The following is a 24,739-nucleotide window of genomic DNA, read 5'->3' as shown; positions in this document are numbered from 1 at the left end:
CTATCAATTTTATCTAAGTTGTTGATATATGAAAATCATTGTCCTGTGAACCTCCTATTAGAAATTTTATTTATTTTAGTGGCACCCAAAGTACAAACTTTGATGTTTGCCACTTTATGTGGAAGCTCTTATCGAAGATGGGTTGGGACACTTGAAAGGAATGATATATAATTGGGTAAGGAAGTTTACAGTCTTTAGTTCCAGAGACAAAACCCAGAGATAGTTTGACAAAGACTTGGCAGAAGGATATAATTGACACAGAGGAGCTTGAGTTTAAAAGTCATTAATATAATTTATCCAACACATGAAAATGCTATATTCTAAGTTTGCTGTAGCAGTATCCTTGACTATATATGGCAGCCACTGCATGACACTTTTGGTTTGCTGCAGGACACTGTAGCAACTCAGTGTTACAGACTGTTAATTAAATTGTTCATATTTATTCAAAAATAACTTTATAATACATAAAAACAGAGACTCTACTTTAGGTTTTACCCTTCAGAAACCTATGAAAATAAAAAAATTAGTTTTGAATGCTGGATAAAAAATCTAATTAAAAATATCAATTTTTTCACTTAAATTTTACCACATTTTTCTGATCTTCACTTTTTGTGCGACATCAATGAAAAAAAACATTCTAAATGACATTGTAATGCGTCAAGTTTTTAAAATAATATGAAAAGCTAACAGAAAAAAACTATAATAATATACTTAATCATCATCACCATCATTCTTGGCTTAACGTCCGTTTTCCATGCTAGCATGGCTTGGGCAGGGTATATAAATGACCCTCTTCCAATCTGATCTAGACTGTGTTAGATCTAAACTCCTTATAACCTCATGCCAAGTCTTTCTCAGTCTGCCTCTGGGCTTTGCCCCAGAAACTATCAAGTCTCTACACTTTCTTGCCCAATTATCCTCCTCTATTCTTTCCAAGTGTCCCAACCAATTCAATCTTCTTATCTGGATAACATCTTTAATTCTTAGCCTACTTCTTAGCTCATCTGAACCCTTTCTGTCTCTCAGACTGGCGTTACAGATTCACCTAACCATTCTCATATCATTTCTTTCTAAACGGTCAAGATCTTCCTGCTTCACTGCCCATGTCTCACTACGTTACAATATAACACTTCTTACAAAGCCTCATACAACCTATACCTTTAACCTCAATTGACAAGTCTCTGCTAGTCAACAAAGAAAGTAACTCTCTGAAATTTTTCCAAGCAGAATAAAACAAATAAAAATAAAACAAACAATTTTAGTGTTCTTTTAATGTTTTTTGCGCAGTTTTATAGGAAAATCTAAATTTAAGTGCAAATTCTCTTTCGGACTATGGTGGTTTAGTTGAGAATATTTAAAGTCTTTCGCAGTGGAGAAATCATTTTTTTTTAAATTCATAACAGAGAAGGGTGTTACGACAAGCGTATTCTATCTTGTTTTAATTATTTTTCCTAAATGGTATCGACTGTATTACAGTTTAGCTAGTGTAATTTTAAACATATATATTAATCATAATGAAAGAGGGTGTTACGACAATAATCTGTCTTGTTTTTCGATTGTATTATAACTATTTTAGCGGAAATAGCTAATTTTTGTTACAAATTACATAAAAATTTAAAAACTTCTGTTTAATCATGTATATAACTATTTTTGTAATTACAAAATTAGCGCATCTCGCATTTTAGTTTTATTGCAACAAATTACCATGAACAAAGAATCAACTTCCAGTGGCCTTAACAACTGTGGTCCAAAGTAAAGTAATTTTATTGATTCACCTTGTTGAAATTCAAAAAAATACAGCCGGCCATCAGACTGATTTATTTTTGCAGGGTCTTCAGGATGTGAACATAAAATATTTTTTATGGAGGCCTAAGCCCAACTTGTAAAAATACCTCAGAAATGACTTTAAGATGCCTTTAAAGCTAGAAAAAAAGATTTTATGAAAAAATTATTCCCTGTTTATGAAGAGCTAGCCGGGGGAATGGCGTATTTTCCCTCTAACCTATTGGCTTGAAAAATAAACTGGTAAACTGAGTCATTTTTTTGTCATGTGGCGCCATAGATTAGTGGTTATATCTCTCGTACTTTGTGCGGGAGACTGGGTTTGATTCCTTTCAACGGCAATTTAAAATGGGCGAGTTATTATAACTTCAGAAAGATGGGGAAAAACAGACAGACAGAAAATGTATATACCACTTCTTAGACCGCCATCTTTATAATAAAATCACATGTACAAATCTGGCAAAGATATAAGCGGAAAACACAAACACATGGTTTTAAAGTGTAACCAATAGCAGAGAACAAAATGTAAACATAAATGGCGGATATATAACAATCCTCCACCAATAGTTCACAGTTTAAACGTATACAATGCGGTTCAAGTCATAGTCCTCGAAATGCTTTGGTAAACGGCGAGATCGTTCAGGTCGAGAATTGGTGTCCTTGTTCACATCTTCTGCAACGTCTACAAACGGCTCAGATGTCTCAGGAACAGGTAACTGGACCCTTGGCTCGATTTCAGTAACGGTTTCGTCAACTTCTGACGGTTCAAACTGTGGTAGCACAGCCAGAGGTGGGTCTGTCTCTACCATTGCTGAATCAGCTAATCTCTCGCCGGTTGCAGCTCGCATTTGATCGATGTGGCGTTGAACGATTTTCTCTCCCACTTCAACATCGTATGTCACAGGTCCTCTCTTTCTCGAAATGTTTCCTCTCACCCACCGTGGTCCTTGACCAAAATTTCTGATCAGTACCTCCTCTTGGTCTAGAAATTGCCGCAGCGGTTTCAATCGATGACTTCGATTCTCAGAATCCATCTGTTTCCTCTTGACTGTCTGTTTCAGATCTGGTTTAACGAAATGGAGGGCACTCCTTAATTGACGATTGAACAGTAGTTCTGCAGGTGACCTGCCCGTGGTGGTGTGTGGTGTGATGCGGTACGTGAACAGCAAACGGCTTACTCTGGTCTCAATGGATTGACCATTCGATTCTATCTTTTTAAGACTGTTTTTCACAGTTTGGACGGTTCTCTCTGCTTGTCCATTTGAAGCAGGATGGTATGGTGCAGAAAAAATGTGTCTGATGTTATTTCGTTTCATAAATTGCTCAAATTCAGTGCTTGCGAAACACGGTCCATTATCACTAACACAAACTCCAGGCAGGCCATGCGTGGCAAAGATTTTGCGCAGTTGCTCAATAGTCGCAGTGGAGGTGGAGCTATTCATGACTATTACTTCCACCCATTTTGAAAAAGCATCAACAACTATCAAAAACATTTTGTTCAAAAACGGTCCCGCATAATCCATGTGGATCCGCTCCCAGGGTTGGCTTGGGTATTCCCAGGAATGTATTGGTGCTGCAGCTGGCATTTTTTGGTGGATTTCCGGGTTTTGCAATTTTTGACGGTTAACTCAATCTCAGAATCCATCTTTGGCCACCACACAAAACTTCTCGACAAACTTTTCATGCGAGTGATCCCTGGGTGAGACTGGTGAAGTTGTCCAAGCAGTTGTGGTCGTAACGAGCTTGGTATAATGACACGAGAACCCCACAGCAAGCATTGGTTGTCGATGCTGAGTTGATCCTTCCTTGAAAAGTACGGTTGTAATTCTATTTCTCGGTTTACTTTCCAACCGTTGGATATCAAGTCCAACACTTTGCTCAGGACTGGGTCACGACTTGTATGTAGCTTAACATCAGCGGAGGTTAGTGGTGCTTGCACTAGGTCCATCATGTGAATTGCACTTTCATTGTTCGAGTAATCAGAACTGTCTGCTTGAAGTGGAAGGCGGCTTAGACAGTCAGCGTTGGCGTGATTGACACCTGGTTTGTACTCCAAGACGTAGCTATAAGCAGACAGCAGGAGGGCCCATCTCTGAACACGAGCAGCTGCAAGCGGTGGAATTGGTTTGTTTTGTCCGAATAGTCCCAAAAGAGGTTTGTGATCAGTTATAATTCTGAAAGACTGTCCATAAAGATATTGATGAAGCTTTTTGACTGCGAATACTATGGCTAAACCGTCTTTCTCAATGTGGGCATAATTCCTCTCTGCTGGAGAAAGAGTCCGTGAAATATAACATACGGGCTTCTCGGAACCATCATCCATTACATGGGCGAGAACAGCAGAAAGGTTTGGTAGATAACGATTATAATAGTTGAGCATTCCGAGATAAGCCTTTAACTGTGTAACATTCTCTGGAGGGGCTGCATTCCTTATAGCTTTGACCTTCTCTGGTGAAGGCGATATTCCTTCCTTGGTAATGTTGTAACCCAGATAAGTCACCTCTTCTGCTAGAAATACGCATTTGACTTCCTTCAGTCGCAATCCAGAGCTTTCAATCACTTGCAGGACTGACGATAAATTTCTCAAATGTTCCTCATCATCCTTACCAGATATTAAAATATCGTCTACTCGCACTTTGGTACGGGGTATATGGCGGAGTCGCCTATCCATTTCCCTCTGAAATGCCGGTGGCGGAATGTACTCCATACTGAAGTCTTGTGGGGCGGTACAAGCCACGGTGTGTGTAGATTGTGAGGTATTCTCTTGTTTCCTCGTCCAACTCCCATTGCTGGTATGCATGACTCAAATCCAGCTTTGTGAACTTTTCACCCCCTGACATTGAGGCGAAAAGATCTTCAGTTCGCGGAATTGGATAAGAGTCACAAGGTGCAGCCTGGTTTATTGTCTGTTTGTAATCGCCGCATATTCTGATAGTACCGTCCTCTTTCTTTACCGGTACGATAGGGGCTGCCCATCTTGAATATTCAACTGGTTCATATATGCCATCTTGTACAAGTCTATCAAGTTCAGTGTCGATCCTGTCTTTTAAGGCATACGGGACTGGTCGTGCTTTGCAAAACTTTGGTGCGACAGAGGAGTCCACAGGAATATGGACTCTAAAGTCCTTCAGCAATCCCATACTTTCCGTAAACACGGCGGCATGCTGTACTAATATTTGCTGTAGATTGGTATTGCTAGAATGCTTGACTTGGAACAAACTGGGCCAATCTAACTTGATTACTTTTAGCCAATCTCGACCTAACAATGAAGGAGATTCCCCGGGTACGATAGTCAATGACAGTGTGTATTTCTGTTTTTGGTGTTCAACGTTTACAGCAGCTGATCCCAAGGGTGTTATGATTTCCCCTGTAAAAGTTTTTAACTTTAAGTTACTAGGCTGGATGGTCAACTCTGGAATGCATTTCCGTAATGTTTTTTCACTTATCACCGACATCGATGCACCGGTATCGACCTCCTTCTTGATGGTTTTTCCTTCAATACTGACATTTACAAAAAGCGGTTCAACTCTGCTCCCTTCTAATTTATACAGGTTAAACATATCGGACTGTTCAACAGTTTCTTTGTAGACATTTCCTTCATGTTCGGACTCCAGTTGGTTTATTGGTTTCCGGGGTGGTCTGGATTTCTCATCATTTCGTTTCTTTTGACGACATTTTTCAACGGTGTGTCCTTTTTTGTGGCAATAATAACATTCAGCATCCTTGAATGGACATGCCTCTGCTGTATGTTTTGTCCCTCCACATCGATAGCAATCCCTCCCTGGGTTGTCTCGGGCTCTCTCCAAAGCGTGGACACTCTCTGAAATGTTGCCTGTCGCTTGATGTTGGAGAATGCTTTTGGAGTAGCTTGCTGCTGATTCCATAGAACATGCAATTCGTAGGGCTTTGGCTAAGGTGAGGTCTTTCTCACTCAGGAGCTTTTGTTGTATTTTTTCCTCCTTAATACCACAAACAAGTCTATCTCTTAACATGTCGTCCAGTGTTTCTCCATACTCACAATGTTCACTGAGTCGACGCAAAACTGCCAAGTACTGGGAAATTGTTTCAGAAGGTTGCCTATCACGAGTGTTGAATTTGAATCTCTCAGCTATCGAATTGGGAGTGGGATATAAATGATCTTTCATTAATTGTACTAGCTGGTCATAAGATTTGGAAGCAGGATCGTTATTTGACAAACCTCTCAACAGCTGGTAGGCTTTGGCTCCACATGAGCTCAGCAGGATTGCTCTCTTCTTGGTGGCATCTGCAATGTCATTTGCTATGTAGAACTGATTCACTCTCTCGATGTAATTGTTCCAGAGTTCCGTTGCCGGATCAAACTCTCCAATTTTTCCGTAGGTAGCCATTTCGGTAATATATCCTCGTCGCCACTTATTATAACTTCAGAAAGATGGGGAAAAACAGACAGACAGAAAATGTATATACCACTTCTTAGACCGCCATCTTTATAATAAAATCACATGTACAAATCTCGCAAAGATATAAGCGGAAAACACAAACACATGGTTTTAAAGTGTAACCAATAGCAGAGAACAAAATGTAAACATAAATGGCGGATATATAACACGAGTGAATGTTACCATAGCCCTGGGTTAACCCAAGCCATGTGAGGGAAATTGATGAGATGGCATACTGTGTGGGCTGTTGGATGTTGCCAGTTGTCTAGTAGAGCACGGGCCCTAATTAGATCTGTGTAGCTCAAAATGAGCATTTAAAACTCTAGGACTCTCCATCTAAGCCATGTGACCTCTCCTTGAAATAATAGACAGGGTATATCCCTCAATATTTGTAAGGCTACCCGTAAAAATATGCACATCTACCATCTACGTTTTGTCATGGGAGGTAGGCTTTAGCGAACATTTTTTTCTTATATTATACCGTATATATACAACTTACTTTAGCTATAGCTATATAAACTTTTGTCCCTGAAAGGCTTTGAAAATTCATTTATTTTGTATATATAGCTATAAAAAAACCAGGAACAATGCAATCATATCTTACTCAAACAGTGTCACAAACCTGACATGTAGGGGTTTAATTGAAAAATAGGGTAACCCAATTTCGGTAGCATTTGAGGTAGTGGTTTGGGTAGCTAGTTTTGAAATTTGAAGCGTGGCTATACTTTGTAAATATAAATTACGGGTTCAAACACCTTCACTTCACTCCACTTTTTAAATTCGTAACTCCGCCATATTAAAATGTCACATTGTAATTTGCAGACCAGATACCCCGTGCCACTTTACTCTTCGCTACACGAAACTGAGCTGCTGTTTGAAGTTCATCACTTTTTGCACTAAGATAAACAATGTTGCATAAAAATGGACCGTCTTTAATAAGATTTCTATAGGATAATTTTCACATGCGTAAATTTTTTATAGCTTTGAAGCTTTAAAGGCAAGGACTGATATAGAGTACTATTTACACTGAAACTGAAAAGTAAAACTTACAAAACATTATTTTGTGGCAACCAGAAAAGAAATTTTGAGCGGGAGAAAAATATTTATAGATTTGTAAATCCTAAAATCTACTAAGATAACCACTGTAATAACAAATAAATAACTTCACAACTAACTATCCATGTATCTTTTTAGAATCTTTTCTACAGAATTTCATAGCTGTGTATGGGGTGAAAATAAGTAGGTTTTAGATGTACTTACCTGTAAACATCAAAAATAAGATCTTTGACTCGAAATAACAACCAAGAATATTAACAGCATTTTATAACCTTTGTCTAAACGTTCTGAAACTTAAGGAATATCTATCTGAATATCTGTGTTATCGTTCTTCAATGTTTTACGGTGAAGATTTATGTCAAAAACATTAAACATTCATTATTCAACAAATATTTTTAAAATTAAAATATTGATAGCCTTTGTTTAGGACTTTTTCTAGTATTGACACCTGTTAAATGTTGAATTTAGAATTTTTTTAAAGGAGCAGACCAAGCTAATCGATCCGCTGGCATCCTGAACGTTTTATTCAGCAGCCATTTAACTAATTATAGAGATAGGGAAATGTATGTTCTAGCGCACTTGCGTGCACGAACGCAGTGACGTCACAGCAAGTCCCTGAATATCCAGTGCCCTGCAGTACCATACAGTGCTTAACCATGGAATTCAAGGGGTAAAGTCCCTAATAGACGGTGCTGAGTAGGGGTAATTCCCTAGTAAGTGATGATGTCTTAAATCATACAAAAAGTAGTAAAATTCTAGCGCAGAGTGAATTTCATATAGAATGCTGACGTCATCAAAAATAAACGCATGCGCAGTAAAGACTAAACTGCGTTAGTATTTTTTGACCGTTATGAAATCCTCCGATAAAGTAAATTCTATGCAATAAAGAATGAACACACATACTGTGAAACAATTACGTGATATCGCTAAAAACAGTGTTTTACCCGGGTATTATAATCTGCGCAAGGCTGAATTGGTTGCCATATTTGAGAATGTATTACAGAAACCGGTCAGACTTATAACGTCTGAGGATATGGACTTATTTGAGACGCAGGGGATGGCCAAGACCCGTTTAACTATGTGGGGTAAAATCAGGGAATGGCATAACTGGGTATTGTCCCTATCTGAGATGGACGTCTTCGAGAAACAGGAACTATCAAAAAATCGTTCTGTTGTAAGGGATGGGATGAAGGGATTTTATAATTGGCTTGTGGACGGTGTCCCCAAACCTATAAGAGAGGGGGTCAAGAGATCATATGCGACCATGCGTGATGAATTTATATAGCGGGGCAGCCAACACAAGACCTACACTTCATGACGAGGTAGAACAGGAGGCCGAGGAAGACTATCTATATGAACAGCCATTCCCTGATTTTACCTCCCAGGAATATAAACATGCAATCAGCAGGACATTTCGAAGTTTCCGAATTCCTGGCATGGGAGGAGCAGACGTTGACGGGTATATAGGAATGGTGATACCCAATGTGAAAACCTTGGTTAAGGGGCAGGTGGAAGATATGGGATCGGCAAAGATACAGCTGTCGCTCTGGATCATGTGAAAGAAGCCATCAAATATAGAGGGAGCCAGCGATGACTATATTGAGGTAGAGAAGGTCTTCAAAAGTAATATGACCTCATTCTTCCAGAGTAGCAACGTAGACAACGTGCTGGATGGTACGGTTTTTTTGTTCAGATTAGAACACATGTGGAAAACCCAGCGCTATCCAAGAGTGGCTTTACGATCAGTCGAATCCTACACCTCAATACAGACTTTCACAAATTGAGGCTAACGAGGGGCTCGTTGTATCTACAAGGACCTAAGTGGATAGCCTCAAAGAAGGCTAATATTAACCCAAAAAATGATGATGAGGAGTGTTTTAAGTGGGGCATCATCGCTGGCCTACATCATACGGAGATTGAAAGAGACCCCAAAGAGTCACCAAACTGAGACCCTATGTATACGTTTATAACTGGGAGGGTAAAGAGTTCCCCACAAGCACCAAGAGCATATACAAATTTGAGACGAATAACCCTGACATTGCGGTAAACGTCGTGTATGTGACGAAGATCAATCCTGTATGTGAAGAACATCAATATCCTAAACGATCACTTCATAGTGTACGTGGGAAACTGCTACTTAAGGATGACAAAAAGACTCACTACATGGCCGACAAAAGTCTATCGAAGCTCCTGGGTATTGTGACCTCGAAAAATACAGCAAAAATGCACTTTCGCCTGAACTGCCTCCAGGCCTTTCCCACAGTTGGCTCGAGGGACAAGCATCACAGCTACTGCAAGGACCACGAGGACTTAAAAATACGGTGCCAAATGAGGCCGAGAAATGGTGCACCTATAGTACCTTTGCCTATGGGTGTGTGCCGGATCCCCTAACAGTCTACAGAGGTGAGGGCTGTGTGACGAGGATCTTCAACCATCTGGAGGATGAGGTCAAACGTCTCTAACAGAGGTCCTGGAAAGGGACTACAATGAGGCTGAGAAATGTAACATCTGTCTAAAACCCTTTGACGATTGCGAAAATAACCACAAAGTTTGGGACCATTGTCACTACACGGGACTGTATCGAGGCGCGGCGCATAACAGCTGCAACCTCAAATACAAGATACCCAGCCATATACCCATCATTTTCCACAACTTGTCGGGGTATGATGCACACCTTTTTATCCAGGAATTAGGAGAGAAGTACGACACCCAGGACATCGGGTGTATAGCGGAAAATGTTGAAAAATATATCAGTTTCAACGTGAAAAACAAGGTACCGCTTGGAGGTATGGGGTACACTGATGGCGAGACATGCAAGACCATAGAGATACGGTTCATCGGTAGTTGTCGGTTCATGCCCTCCAGTCTAGAGAAATTGGTAAGCAACCTCATTGGAACAAACGCCATATGCATGAAATGTCAACAGTGTGGAGATACCTGCCTTGAATTCGAGGGCATAGACGCTGAATACATGGCAAGGTTTTGGTGTAAAAATTGTGACTCAAATACCACGAAGCAGAATAATCGTGACCGGGTAAAGGCAATCGTGCAATCCATGGCCACATTTATCAATAAGGATGATACCTTCCGGCTGATGTTGAGAAAAGGTGTGTACCCCTATGAGTACATGAATGGATTGTAGCGATTCGAAGAGCCGGAGCTGCCATCAAAGGAGGCCTTCCACACCAAGCTAAATATAAAGGGTATCAGCGACAGGGACCATGAATATGCTAAAAAGGTATGGAATGTTATTACCCAGAGGGTGATAACGTCACCATGGGGGACTACCATGACATCTACCTGACCACAGACGTCCTGCTATTACCCAACGTATTTGAGACATTTCGAGGCGGGTGCTTGACGAATTACAAGCTTGATCCTTCACACTTTTACAACGCACCCGGCCTGGCATGAAAGCCAGCACTTAAATATACCGGAATAAAGCTAGAGCTCCTCACAGACCCCGACATGCTATTGATGTTCGAGAGGGGTATCCAGGAAGGTATGACCCAAGCCGTACATCGTTACGACAAAGCACATAACAAATACATGGGAGACCAGTGCGATCCGGAGGTTGAATCCTCCTACCTCCAGTATCTGGATGCCAACAACCTATACGGCTGGGCGATGCATCAAGACCTACCCACGGATGGCTTCAAATGGGTATCAAACGTCGAGGCATTCACCGAAAAGCAAATCGAAAAGCTCGTTAGGGACAATAAGCGTGGGAACATCCTGGAGGTTAATACTGATTTTCCGGAGGACTACACGACAGGCATAACGAGTTACCGTTCCTACCCAAACGCACGGTGGTCCATAGGGTCGAGAAATTGGTACCGATATTGGAGGACAAGTGGAAATATGTGGTGCATATCAGGGCTCTTCATAAGGCTATAAAACATGGGCTAGAATTGAGGAAAGTACGCAGAGTCATCCGGTTTAACCAGAATTCATGGCTGAAAGGGTACATCGATCACAACGCGGGGTTGAGAACGGATGCCAAAAAACGAGTTCGGCAAAACCATGGAACCAGCTGGTTACCAACGAGGACAAGTATACGAAACTCGTGATGAAACCAAATTTCAAGGGCGGAAGCTGGTTTAGCAAAAACCTGGTAGGTGTGAAGATGGGCAAGACCGAGGTCAAGATAAATAAGCCGATGTATATAGGCCAGGCTATATTGGACATGTCAAAGGTGGTCATGTAGGAGTTTTATTACGAATACATGGAACCAAAATATGGTAGCAAATTACAGCTCTGCTACATGGAAACAGATTCCTTTGTGTACCACAAACTCCTTTGTGTACCATATAAGGACACATGATTTCTATGTAGATATCGCTAACGATGTTGAGGCACGCTTCGATACAAGTGCCTATAATCCGGATGATGGGAGGCCTCTTCCTATAAGGAAAAAAAGGCGGTTGTAGGAATCACGAAGGACGAATTAGGTGGTAAAATCATGACTGAATTCATCACCCTAAGGGCTAAGCTATATGCTTAAAAGAGCCTTAAAAAACAGGGATTGCAAAGTTAAGGGCGTTAAAAGATGTGTGACTAAAAAATCCATCACCTTCGACGACTATCGGCGATGTCTGGAAGAGGGCGTTGACGTCTACAAAAGCCAAGTGCTTATTCGAAATAAGAATCAAGCGGTATATACCCAGGAGGTGAACAAGCTAGCATCCAACAGGACAGATGACAAACGGATCGTGCAACCAGATCAAATTACAACGCTTGCCAGAGGCCATTACCGCCTAGCGTCTACCGAGGAATAAAATGGAGGTGTGCCTACTAATCGCTGTACTCCTACCCTATACCATGATAGCCTACATTCTTTTTTGTTATAAACGACCGCTAATAAAGATGTCTGATATTGCACAAGTCTTTGACAATGCCTTTGCAGAATATGAAAATATTGAAAAGCCTATCGATAAGAGTCGGGTGCTGAAAGAGGCCCTACGCAAAGGCAAGGGCACTTATTACCAAAAAAATGCACAGAGGCCTCCGTCGACAAGGTTCCGGAGAAAGCAATCGACAAGGTCCATACCGCGTATGTACAGCGACAACTCCAAGAGAAAGGGGAGAAAACAGCTAGAGCACTGTTTACCCATGTTATAAACCTGTATGCTAGCATGATTGGAAACTTTGTAGAGATAGACAGTATAGATGAATTACTCAGGGATATTAAAAAAGACCCTATAATCCAAGACAGATCTAGGTATCCTCGTATACTGTACCATCGGGAGGTGTTTAGACAAACTCCACGTGGCGTTCCTGCAGGGAAAATTAATGTATGCTCCGCAACCCATGGAATACCACACTCAAAATACCAAGCTATGCCCTGCCTGCCGGGGGTCTTTGGAAAAAATCACGGCAGTGTATGGATTTGCGAGGCATGTGCAGCTACGTACCCCAAGATTCACCACAGGAAGTGGTCAAATTATTGAGTAAAATGTTGGATGTTGTAAAAGACCCCCACACAGCAATTTTCACAGGGCCCATATCGTGTGGAAAAAAACAACGCGCCCTGGACCTCCTCGAGAATGGATATAAAAAGCACTATCACAATATCATCATCTGTGCCCGACTATACGGTGGAACAGTACCATCTCGAGAGGGCCTCATTATGTAGGGATAATTACGTGTTCTTTATAGACCCTGGAAATGAGCTGTTTGAATGGATTCAAAAACTATCCTCATTGTTGGTGGGTGACGAGACGCTGTTTGTGATTGACGATGTCATAGCTGATGAAAGCCTCGATAAGCGTCGGCAATCCCTACTTGAGCTTGCTATCAGTGGTAGGCATTGCAAGCACAGCTTGTGTCTCTTAACCCAATCGTATACAGCTCTCCCTAAAAATCTGAGGAGGCAAAAGAAGCAGTTGTTTGCCCTGCTGAAAAGAGTTACATGAAGTTGCTGGACGAGGAAACGAATCTCATCTCGGACGGATATCAAGGCTGAGCTGAAAAATGAGATTGGACCATCCTAAGACTTGGAGGATTCTCGAATGACCACGTTGAAAACCTCTGACCGGGCATTGATATATAAAAAGATGTCGTCGCAAGTTAAGTTCAACGCAGAGACCATCGAAACCCTGTTCGGCAATCAAAATCAACCTATGTTCAAACGTGCCGATTTTAGACGTTTTTTAGGTATTGTTGACATAGCGCGCAGTTTTCAATATTTGGCTGGGGAAACTATAACAAGGCAAGAAATTGCGGGTTTGAAGGCCCAGGGTGACATCCTGATCCTTGGAAGAGGGAAAAATCCGCATGATGTATTTGTCACATTGTCACGTGTGGTGGTATTTGTTGGTAGCCCTTCTAATCTCAATCCCTTTACCCTCCAGTAGTTCCGTTACATCCGATTTGAATTCGCTACCGTTATCACAGTGAAAGGTTTTGGGGTAGTGTAAAGGTCCTGCCTTGTAGATATCTTGGATCATGCCAGCGACTTCGCTTACTTTCTTGGTGCGCAACGGCCTAACTAACCTTGTATCTTGAAGCTACGTCCATCTCTTTAAGAATGTATTTATAGGTGCTTTCATGGAACTGATCATGGGGCATGTAGAGTAGATCAGACCGGTGCATTTCGTTGGGTGTTGTAATGGTGAAATGGGGGTAGTCAATACGTTTTTGGCCGGTCTAGAGATGTTCCAGGGTATAGTAAATTTGGCTCAACTTTTCAGCCTCCTCATTTGTAACGATATGTGATGCCTTTGACATGTATTTATTATACATGTTAAAAATGTGTTCTTACAGATTATTGGCAATGAACCCTAGCAGGGATAAGGAGCCATGGACGAACGTTAACTCACCACCTTGTTGCTGCTTCGAGGACATGTAAAAATTCTTCAATTGCGGGGTTTACTTGTCCGGAGCAATGTAATATTGATACACACTATCGTCCAATTCTCTCAGGCTTTTACCCGCTTTGAGCTGCATCGCAAGCCAGTCGAGTTTATTTTGCCTCTTCCGTATCCACTCTGCCTGAGCTGCATTAAGCTTTTCAACAGTGGGTCATGACTTCTCCGTTTCGCCTCACCGTGCCCCGAGAGCTTGCTAAATAGATAATTCGTTCCGGAGAAGGCTAGTGCATTTATTGCATCCCCGGCCACGATCACAGCTATCGTTGCCATCTTTTATTTAATACACCACACCATCGAGCCAGGATGTTCATTTGGGCGTCCTGCAGGAGATAAACATCTAATATCCCCAGTTCCTTTGGCTTTTTTGGTCATGTGCAACGTGATGCCATAACTAAGCCTCTGCAGGGGCCTTCCACTACCATGTAAAATAGAGTCATGGGCACCAAAAATGTTGACAATCTGTTCGAGGTGATCTTTGGAAAGCATGGAATGCGAGTATAACTCCTTAAGTTCTCCCTAGACAGTGATATTAATACTCTCGATCCTGGGTTTGTAAAAGAATTCATTGAAACCGGCATAGGGCTTAACTTTTCCGGGGTCTATGAAGAGTAACAACACACCCTTCAAGGACCTGGCAGGAGTGTCAATCTGGAGGTTATAGCTGGTATTTGCTTTTATCATCATGACTACTTTGCTACGGAGTATCCATTCGTAGGGCAAAGCGAGACGACTGTACCTTTACATCATAGCACTTGCCAAGCCTTCATGAGTAATCTTGTCAAATTCAAGCTTGATATTGATAATTTTGTACGCGGCATCGGCTGCTTTGGCCGCCGTGCTCCCAGAGGCTGCCCTGCATCTTTGATGACGTCGCCATAGGACGCGAAATGTATAAAAAATTGCAGCCGATCATGGAATTCCCCCGGATAAAATTGTAAGTCCCTCGTCAGTTCAAACATTTTTCTTAAGGGTATGCAAAACGTGTTGCCATAAGCCGTAACAATCGCCTTTTCTTCATCCGTCCCTACATGGTCGCAGGCCTTGACTTGTTGGAGTTTATACCTTCGAAAATGATGTTGTTGTCCCTATCAAATTTGGGTAGCCAGAGGTCCCGGTACACTGCCAGGATGTTATAATCCGATATATTCTGCACCTCTTTGCCGTTCAATGTAATACGTAAATTCTTCACCAGGCTTTTGCCAATGTTACTGACAATGGTACGCTTTGTATTAGTCCCTGTCAACGTCAGGTCAAATAAGACCTTGAGACTACCCGGAAAAATGACATCGTTCTGAGGCATGTTGGGGATATCCACATGAAGGTCCTAATTCTGGTTTATAGTTGAGAGTATGTGACTAATTTGAACCCTCTGTCTCCTGCCTTTGATAGCGAAAAGCTGCTTCGTTTCTGCATATGTGTCTAGGGTCGTTCCGAATATGCTCATGTTATTATATATAGAGAAATCTTATAAATAAAGGTGCCGACCAATCCAGTATATGAACCAGATCTTGGGGAAGATGAGGGTGGCGGGGGAGGGGATGATAAACCAGATGATGGTATGCAGCAACTCCCCGGAACATCGAGGACTTCAACGCCAGGACAACAGCAGGTAGGAGCGCGTATGCGAATAGTGTTGGATACGGAGTCGGCTAGGGCCAAGATTTTTCAATCGAAGGTTAATAGTCTTTACTCGTATCTTATGGATGGGGTGTAATTGACGCCTAATGCGATACATAGCGACACGTTTAGAATGGATGAGGATGGCCAAATTATTATTAAAAAGGTTGTGACAAGTGAAAGATCTTTCCGGAAGTGGTAGTCACGTTGCAGGAAGGTACCTTTCCAACTATTAAACAGCTCCGAAAGTTTACGGGTGATGCGCGTATGAAGGCCATTGGTTTTGATGAGTATCAAACACCTAACAAGGGTAGTAAGGCAGAGGCCCAGAAACATTTACAGAGGGAAGAGCATATTAAAATGGATTCAATATAAGGTATTAGAAATGGAGAGATTTTTATAGACGCATCGGAAAGACTTTCGGGAGGGAATGCCAAAGGCCTCGATGAGCATGAAATAAATAGGATTCATCAGGCATCGCAAACTATCAAGAGCGCCCTGAAGGTACTGCGGGCAAGGCAGATCCTATATGAGGACAAGATTGGCAAGGCAGGGGATAGGTTGAAACGGCTTGAGGAATGGAAGGCCGGAAAAGATGGGGGTCAGTGGAATCAAGACGGCATCGATGAAGAGATAAAAAGGTGAAGACGGACCTTGAAAAATGGATTGATTTAAGAAAAGACCACCGAGGATTCGGAAAGGATACAAAAGCAACATATTTATAGCCAGCTGAGTTTGACCAAGGATACCCTGATGAACATTGCCACGGATGACACGTCCCTGCTCGAGAAGCTAAAGATGCTCTTCAAAGAACAGGGTATAACCATAGCCAGTATAGTCTCTGCTATTGGGCTGTTGATAAGCACTATCGTACTTTCAGTTACGAGAAGAAGTCCCGCAGCAGGTGCTGCGAAAGGAAGTGCCGCGGATGGCGCTGGAAAAGGTTTTATGGAGAAACAACTTGAAAGGCTCGGAAACTTCCTGAAATATCTGGCAGGTAAGGCGGGTATCGCATTACCAGGATTCATCGGTACCGTAGTCTCTTTCTTCCTGAGGGTAGCGGCAACAGTCGTTGGATATGCCGCAAAACACCTGTATATGGCCATCGCGCCAGTAGCCGGCCTTGTCGTGCTATATATCAGGAAACACACCTATTTTTAAGCCATGTATAGGCAATGATGATCCCCACCCACGTTATGATCCTGACAGTCTTGGTGTCCTCATGCTGGTTTTGTGGTGGTTGTTCGGGTATGGGAGGCAATGTAGTAGGCCTAGGAGGTATAGATGGTATAGCCTGTATGGTATGATCGGGAGTATGTATGGGAGGCGTAATAGGTGTTGTATGCTTAGGGGGCATAGTATGCCCAGGGGTCATAGTATGCTTTGGCGGTGATTTGGCAGCCACCACATGTCTGATGGTATGCTTTGGGGGTGGTTTGATAGCCCTCTACGTAGGAATAGGCTTGTTATTTACATCAACCTGTACACCTACATTTACATTGGCGGGTGCTATAAGGATGTTGTTGTTGTAACCCACAATTTTTCCTATGCGCAGGTTCATGTCGGAAGGCTGCATGTACACGTTTGGAATGACGGCAAAATTTACCGGAGTTCGGGCATATTGTAACACCTTCTGAAATTCTGTAATGCCATGCCCTACGTTCTCTTGGCGCTGTACCATGGCCTCGAATTCTTGCAATAGGATCTGCCTTGCTGCATAATTGTCTGCACCGGATCCTAGAAGGGATGTTTTAGCCCCTGTTTGAGACCCTAGCAATAGAATCACGCAGACGCGAATACTCTCACTCAGCTTGGTTACACCTTCCGATGTTAGGCTTTGGCTTGTGGGATGATGAATTTGGCCCAGTCGCCGTCAAACTGTGGCCACCATATCCCGTTTGTAAGGGAGGACAGGACGGCTTTGAACTTATATAAGGCACTAGCATCCGCACCATACTCGCGACAGACCTGTGCATACTCGGAGGTTGAGTAGGGGTTTTTGTACTGAGAAAACCCATCATCGTACGGCATGAAGACCCTCATCCTGGCAAGGATGCGGCGCATTTGGTAATAGACATGAAATTTAAAGATCGAGTTGACAAGGGGTACGGAGACCGTCAGACGCTTGGCTGATATGCCTAGGGCTGTTGATGCGCAATGGGTAGCGAAATTCACCCGGACATTGCAGTAGTCCAAGGCCTGCCCTGTCCAACCCACCCTAACAGGGTCATTCAGCAGATTGGTGGGGATTTTGATAGAATACTTAGTAAACTTGGGGAAGGCTACCTCAATATGCAAGTCTACAGAGACGTAAAAGCCCTGATGTTCCAAATTTGTAATACCAAGTTCCCATTCTCCTCTGATACTCCTATATTTTGCCTTGGGTTATATGAGTATATATTCATCTTTGTTTTAAAACAAAGATTAAGCAACTGTACATCACTGATATCGAAAAGCCTACGATCTTTGAGGACTACCTGGGGCAGGACACTCGTATAGCTCTGAAAGTCATCAGAGTTAGACCTGCATGGCTTAACCTGTATAGCAATACCGACTATACCATGCGTAAAGTGGGGTCTGATCAGAGGGTAACTCGGATCGAGATTTTGAATGGTTTGTACAGAATAGAGGATATCGCGACTATTGTCAATAGCCAGGCGAAAGACAAGATTAAACTTTTTGTCTTGAAAAATGGACTCTGTATGCTCCGTGTCAGCGATGGCTATGCGTTGGTGATTAACAGACCCCTACATGAGCTCCTGGACCTACACTACGACCCTGCAAAAAGGTACTACACAAGCTGTGACCACGATGCCTATTACAGAACCGATGTGTACCATAGGTTGAGACTCATTTGTCCGCAGTTGGATGAAGACGACTGCCTGCTTGATGGTAAAAAGTCTAAAATTCTGGCCTTATTTTCTTTTCTTTCTTTATTAGCTTGGCGTTCACATAACGGTCCTTTTTCACGGGCTCCGTTGTCAATTGCTCAGAAATCAATTCCTCAATCTTAGACCAGATTTGACGATACTTTGCAATCCAATCGGGGTACTCTTCAAAATCAAGACTCATTGCCGGTACTGCATTGGCGTTTTTGGTGTTTTTACCCTGAGGGCTACCACAATGTTCCGTGTATGGTATCCTACTATGTACCGTTGATCCTTACCTCCATTAGCAGGAATGGGATCCGACACTGTCAGGTAGTCTGCGTTGATATCGTTTATATCTGTAAATGTAGCAGCAAATGAGTAGAACAATTTGAGTTTGACAAGCTCATTTTCAAATTGCAGTATCTTGTTTATTGTATACTTCAATCGACTTCAGAGAAATGCATGTCATCGTGCATACACAGCCACCTCCGTTATACGTAATATATTCATGGTAGCAGTACCAACACAACATTTTATCGCTTACCACAAACCTACGTCCGCAGGTGCACCTGTCGTTCGAATCGACTACCCTTTCACAGTCCTTACAATTCTCCATTTACTCTATAGTCTTCAAGACGATCATCTAGGGCTTGAATCTTCCGTTCATTCCCTTCTCCCTCTCCAATTCTTGAACTAATTATAGGGCCATGAGGGGCAAAGAGAAGCCGATACCAGCCATAAATATCATCAATGCTGCAGTTCCGAAGTTATCGAATTTTGATTGAGAGTTGACGCACATTTATTAGCATCTCACAACAAGGTTGTCGCGCATGTCTCGTTACACATATTTGAGCAGCTGGGGATACTTTTCAACGGCTTTATTGCACATACCCTGCGTTCCGAGCCGGTCTGGATATAGGCCACCCGAACATAGACCCACATAAGCCATTCCAATTTCAAGCCCACCTGGAGATAAGCGCATGGGCTTGTGTGTGGTATTATGTGGTGTGAATAAGGAAGACTATTAGGTCTTGTTTAATAGGAAAATTATATGAAGTTTCAAAACACGCCAAATCCGAAGCGACTTAAATGTGACGCAATGCAAAACCGCGATCGGATGGTTCAAGCTTTAACGCGCCACCGTGATTGAAAATTTAAGATCAATGCAATAGGACACTCCATTTTAACAATTTAGAATTCTTTTTGTAAAATTATAAAATAAATATGAAGCTGTTATGAGAATTTTATGATTTGTCGTAATAATGCAGGCCCTCTAATATGGTTTTCAAAGTGTAGGGACAAATTTCTTAACGATGGACTATTTTTTAGGAAAGAGTAGACAACAGAGCTTACTAAAAGTACACATTAAATCAGTTTCGCAGAAAACATTTTTAGGCAGCAAATAAACAGCATATATTTAACTCGAAATGTTTGAATGTTAGCTATTATCCTTACTTCATTTCCTTCGGGTAGCCTGAAAGTTTGAAAAAGCAAAATATTTCCATAATCTCATAAGATACGGTGTCTATTTTCATTAAAAGCAACTTGATACAGCATTTTATTTTCATTCCCTTTTCTCGTCCAGACGATAAGACCATAAGCTTTACTTAAAAGAAGCGCTATAATTTAGAGGGTATACAAACATCTTATCCACAAAACCAACTTGAAATTAGAATTGCCTAAAAGCTATTGCCACATCTAAAACAGTTCCAAAAAAGGAGGGAGTGACCTGTATAGTTGATCTTCTTTCACAATTTTTCTACAATGAATACCCAGTTTCTATTATCAAAAAAATGCTCTATCAATTTTACATTTTTTACTTCTGCTATAAGCTTTAATAATTCACTATCGGTAAAAACATGATAATACTTAAAAAAATTATCTTCGAAATCTTTATCTAAGGAAATATTCGCTTTATCTCTTCCTAAGTTTTCCTCTCCACAAATGCTCTGCGTTTTTATATCAACTTCATCACATGCTCCCAAATGTTTTAAACTGACGTCATTTTTCGCTTTTGGTTCAGGAGCAGAATCTTCTGTTAAGTAATTCTGAACTTCACAACAAACTTTTGTTTTAATTCGATATGTTTCTTTTGTAATATATGAATAAATTCGTTCGATATTTGTTAAATGATCCAATTTTTCTGGCGATATTTTGTGTTGCTGGTTTTGTCTACCTTCTTTATTTCCTGTAAAGAAAGTAATGTGTTATTACTCTGCGCGTAAATGTGTTATTACTCTGCGCGTAAATGTGTTATTACTCTGCGCGTAAATGTGTTATTACTCTGCGCGTAAATGTGTTATTACTCTGCGCGGGAAAAAGTCGAAAACTAGACTGGAAAATCAAATTAATATAACTCAAGTTTCAGCGACTCATAATGGACGGAATTGTCTATATTTGCCGGCTTACACTGTTTCTGAATTGCGAGGAAAGTGAGCAGTCTGGAAACGAAGTTTCTGAAAATTCAAATTTTGCTGAAAACCATTCAGCTTCATTGGTGCACTTAGAAACATAATCAGAGACATAGGAAAAAGCTATGGCTAATACATATTAAACACATAACCTCGCTCCAGGCTCTTCTCAGTATTTTTATATTTAAGAAGAAATGAAGACGACACCTTCCGTCTTCATATAGAAATGCTAAGAAGTCCTAGGGATGAAGAGAGATCTACAGAGATGATTTTCATACTTTCCTTTCGTGTTTTTATTGGTACCAAAACATCTTTTCCGCCATACTAAAAATAAATTTTTAAATACATACACAAATGCAAATAAATGCAACTTGTCGTAAGAAGTAGTGCATCATAAATTTTTTGTTTACAGAAAAGCGCGAGAAAAAAAGCCATGCTACATTAACACGAAATGCGGTATATAAAGGACGGGCAAACCCGTGGATTTATCCGCCGGCTACCGACTAGACAGATATACGTGCTTAGTTGACTTATTTTGATGATGATGATGGAAAATAGCAATATCATTTTAGATAAAACGGCATCCCATACAAAATTTTTACCTTGCTGTGTTTTTGCTCCATTGCCCATACAGTTATAAACGCCTTTCCTCCTTTTCTTAAAACTCTACAAATTTCAACAATTGCACTCTTTCTTCTTCGCTTTGTTGCTAGGTGATGAATGACGGCGACACATATAACACCATCAAATAAATTTGAGCGATACGGAAGATTTGCAACGTCTCCTAATTGAATTTGCTGATTTGATGTGGTTAACATGTCGCAAGTCTTAATGCTTCTTTCCAAACCAACCATGAAGTTTGAGCCATTTTGTATGTATTGACCATGACCGCATCCTTAGAAATAGAATAACAAAATATCTGCATCAATACTTATAATTTCGTTTTATGCGTACCGCAATTTTCTTAACCGCGTTCTTTATTTTCTACGTAGCTGCACCGTATTTTTGAAAAAATGCGTAACGTAAAATTTTCCGGTCGGGTAAAAAATGGACTACCCTGAAATTTTGTGTGTCGAAATTTAGATTGGCAATCATTTTTTTAACATTACTAACTTACCGTAACAAAAGGATTTTGTTTAAGTTTTAATTTAGATGTTTTCCTCTATCGTTGGACTAGCCAAAAATCTATGTGAAGATCCCGAAATACAAAGGCTTCAAGATAAACATTTAAAAAATAAATTTTATTTCAAAGGTTGTATACTTTTAAAAGGATTTGTTTCGCACCCTCTTATTTTTCGCCTATGATGAATGAGAGCAGAGTTTTTTTGTTGTTACGCAAAAAAAACCTATAACCATAGGGGAAAAATAACAAAGCAAAGATCATTTTTTGAGCGAATGTCTATGCGCATAGAAAATATAATAAAATTTTTACCTATATCGGCTATACAAGCCCCGACTTCAAAATTGAGTAAGAATTCTTCCACTTTTCTCCATTTTGCAGAGCTTCGGCGAGTTGAAAGTGCTTTCCAATCATAAAATTCATGAACGTACTTTCTTTCAAATTCATTCGCAGCTGACATTTTTGAGAGTTTTACTCCTCTATCGAAAACTATGTTGTTAATATACTATCTAGCTAAGTTTAATTGTAAGTTTAAGTGTGCGTATTAACCATCTTAGTTACAAAAAAAAAAGCTTTTATAGCCTATATTTTAGTGAAAGGAGACATTACCTAGACATTGTGAAAATTCTTCCGTTGATGATAGACATCTTATTGTAAAGTTTTTATATTAACATGGACCACACTTTAGGAGATAGAGTACTATGTGAGAAATTATTTTATAAACTACAATAAGCCTTAAAATGTGTAATATATCTACATCTTTAACTACATAAAATATACTTATGCACAATGAAACCGAACATAATTTGGACAACAAATATACAATAAAAGCTTCTTAATAGCAACAATTAAAGGTCTTTAAAGGTCGTATTAGATAGTGATGGTGATTAGCCAATAACAAAAGTGATTTAGCTAAGCGAATATAATACAAGTGTTTATCGATACTACATTTGTTCAGTGATTAAGCCACTCACGTACTCTGTTTTAGCCCTTAAGCCCAGAGGAGCTTTTAAAATTGAACTCTTTTTGACACTGTTTTTCCTCCTGAGACTTACACACTTCTTTTATAATATTGTACTTTTTCTTTAAGCCTTATGATTCTTATAAAATTGAAATTTGAGTTTTCAATGATTTTAAAAGTGGTTTTTATAACTGTTAAAAAAATCGACCAATACTCAATTTAAAAACTACGCGAGTCGACATGGTTGGAGGAATGAGGAAATGACAATGAATAAAACTGATGTATAACATTCTCACAATACGCATTAATGGCTACAATCCTACTTTTATTAATAACAAATATAATTTTCAGGACAAATAAGCCCCCATCGCAGGGTATAGGGGGAGAGGTACTCATTCCAACAGGCAAGAAATTGTTTATTTCCGAATAGCGCCATTGAAGTGGGAGTTCCATTTCAAAGACACCCGATGTAGGGTTACAGTGAAACCAAAAGCAAAGAAAATTGTTTTTAACACAGTTTGAAATGAATTTATTCACATGTAGCTACAAACGAATATAATGGAGAGATAATAATATGTTGGAGAGAGAAAGTAATATGTTGGAGAGAGAATAACATGATAGAGAGAGAATAATGAAAGAGTATGTATAATCAAGAAGGTTTGTATGTATACCTTGTCTACGACGTTTGTTAAGATGTTCCTTAAAAACAAATATATTTTCAATTTTGTTTTTCCATTCCTCTGATTCAAACTTTTTGTTTTGTTTTTATTAGGGTTTTCTTTCAAGTTTTTGTTGAAATGAGAATTTTCGAGTGACGTAACAGCCTTTAGGATGCTTTGAATTTATTTCGAATACTTTCTTTGTGTACATCTATCATTATTTTATATATATATTGTTCTTCTAACACTTTTCTTTTATACGGGTGTGAGCTTCGACCAGGTGTGGCCATTTAAAGGCCCTTTTGTTGCTATGACAATTGATAGTTGGTTAAATACGACAAAAAACAATTTGACGTATTTTATATTGAAGAAGAACTACTTTGTTCATCACTAACAAACTGCCAAGCAGCGAGAGGGATTCGATCCGCGGTCCCCAGAACTGGGAGCCGCAGACAAACCCACTACACTACGTGCGGCATATGTTAGCGATGAACTCAGATAGTTTATCCGGATGGTGTGTATACATATAGGTGAATATTTATCATAGCACATCCGTATTTCATTCTCAACAGAGAATGGTTCACCCCGATCAGACTTTTGACGGGCGAGTATAATGCGTGTAAGTCATATTGAAGAAGAACTACTTTGTTCATCACTAACATACTGCCTATATGTATACACACCATCCGGATAAACTATCTGAGTTCATCGCTAACATATGCCGCACGTGGTGTAGTGGGTTTGTCTGCGACTCCCAGTTCTGGGGACCGCGGATCGAATCTTGCTCGCTGCTTGGCAGTATGTTAGTGATGAACAAAGTAGTTCTTCTTCAATATGACTTACACGCATTATACTCGCCCGTCATGATCAGAGGTCTGATCGGGGTGAACCATTCTCTGTTGAAAATGAAATACGGATGTGCTATGATAAATATTCACCTATATGTTGACGTATTTTATTATTTCACCAATGT

The 24,739-nt window shown here is 40.5% G+C and overlaps 2 protein-coding genes and 1 pseudogene across 3 annotated transcripts; all 3 read right to left on the bottom strand.

Moving 5' to 3' along the window:
* Positions 1–1,858: 1,858 nt before the first annotated feature.
* LOC130654380 (uncharacterized protein K02A2.6-like) lies at positions 1,859–4,716 on the bottom strand (annotated as a pseudogene).
* On the bottom strand, positions 4,586–6,149 carry LOC130653911 (uncharacterized). Its single transcript, XM_057456406.1, has 2 exons — positions 4,737–6,149; positions 4,586–4,615 (listed from the first exon to the last, which is right to left on the bottom strand). Exons 1-2 carry the CDS (start codon positions 6,147–6,149, stop codon positions 4,586–4,588), a joined length of 1,443 nt encoding a protein of 480 aa, XP_057312389.1.
* Positions 6,150–20,340: 14,191 nt separating this feature from the next.
* LOC130655364 (uncharacterized) lies at positions 20,341–22,975 on the bottom strand. Of its 2 annotated transcripts, none has more exons than XM_057458113.1 (5): positions 22,756–22,975; positions 22,459–22,659; positions 21,629–21,921; positions 21,305–21,350; positions 20,341–20,803 (listed from the first exon to the last, which is right to left on the bottom strand). In XM_057458113.1, the coding sequence occupies exons 2-5, from the start codon at positions 22,604–22,606 to the stop codon at positions 20,364–20,366; spliced, it is 927 nt and encodes a 308-aa protein (XP_057314096.1). In that variant the 5' UTR covers positions 22,607–22,659; positions 22,756–22,975; the 3' UTR covers positions 20,341–20,363. The 2 variants fall into 2 exon arrangements, with proteins under 2 accessions (XP_057314096.1, XP_057314097.1); XM_057458114.1 differs by having other exon boundaries at positions 22,459–22,655.
* Between the last annotated feature and the right edge of the window lie 1,764 nt (positions 22,976–24,739).

This window comes from Hydractinia symbiolongicarpus, chromosome 8 (genome assembly GCF_029227915.1).
Source record: "Hydractinia symbiolongicarpus strain clone_291-10 chromosome 8, HSymV2.1, whole genome shotgun sequence".
NCBI classification, from domain to species: domain Eukaryota; kingdom Metazoa; phylum Cnidaria; class Hydrozoa; order Anthoathecata; family Hydractiniidae; genus Hydractinia; species Hydractinia symbiolongicarpus.
Note: the sequence above shows the minus strand (reverse complement) of the source record. Positions and strands in the feature narration are given on the sequence as shown.

What these genes read in the sequence shown, in the direction of transcription:
- LOC130653911 (XM_057456406.1), bottom strand. Translation starts at nt 6,149, where the DNA reads ATGGCTACCTACGGAAAAATTGGAGAGTTTGATCCGGCAACGGAACTC. An exon ending in GGGCAGCCCCTATCGTACCG is followed by an intron (nt 4,616 to 4,736) that starts GTAAAGAAAGAG and finishes CCTCAATGTCAG; the next exon opens with GGGGTGAAAAGTTCACAAAG.
- LOC130655364 (XM_057458113.1), bottom strand. Translation starts at nt 22,606, where the DNA reads ATGTCAGCTGCGAATGAATTTGAAAGAAAGTACGTTCATGAATTTTAT. An exon ending in TGGAGCAAAAACACAGCAAG is followed by an intron (nt 21,351 to 21,628) that starts GTAAAAATTTTG and finishes ATTTATTTTTAG; the next exon opens with TATGGCGGAAAAGATGTTTT. An exon ending in AATAAAAACACGAAAGGAAA is followed by an intron (nt 20,804 to 21,304) that starts GTATGAAAATCA and finishes CTTTCTTTACAG; the next exon opens with GAAATAAAGAAGGTAGACAA.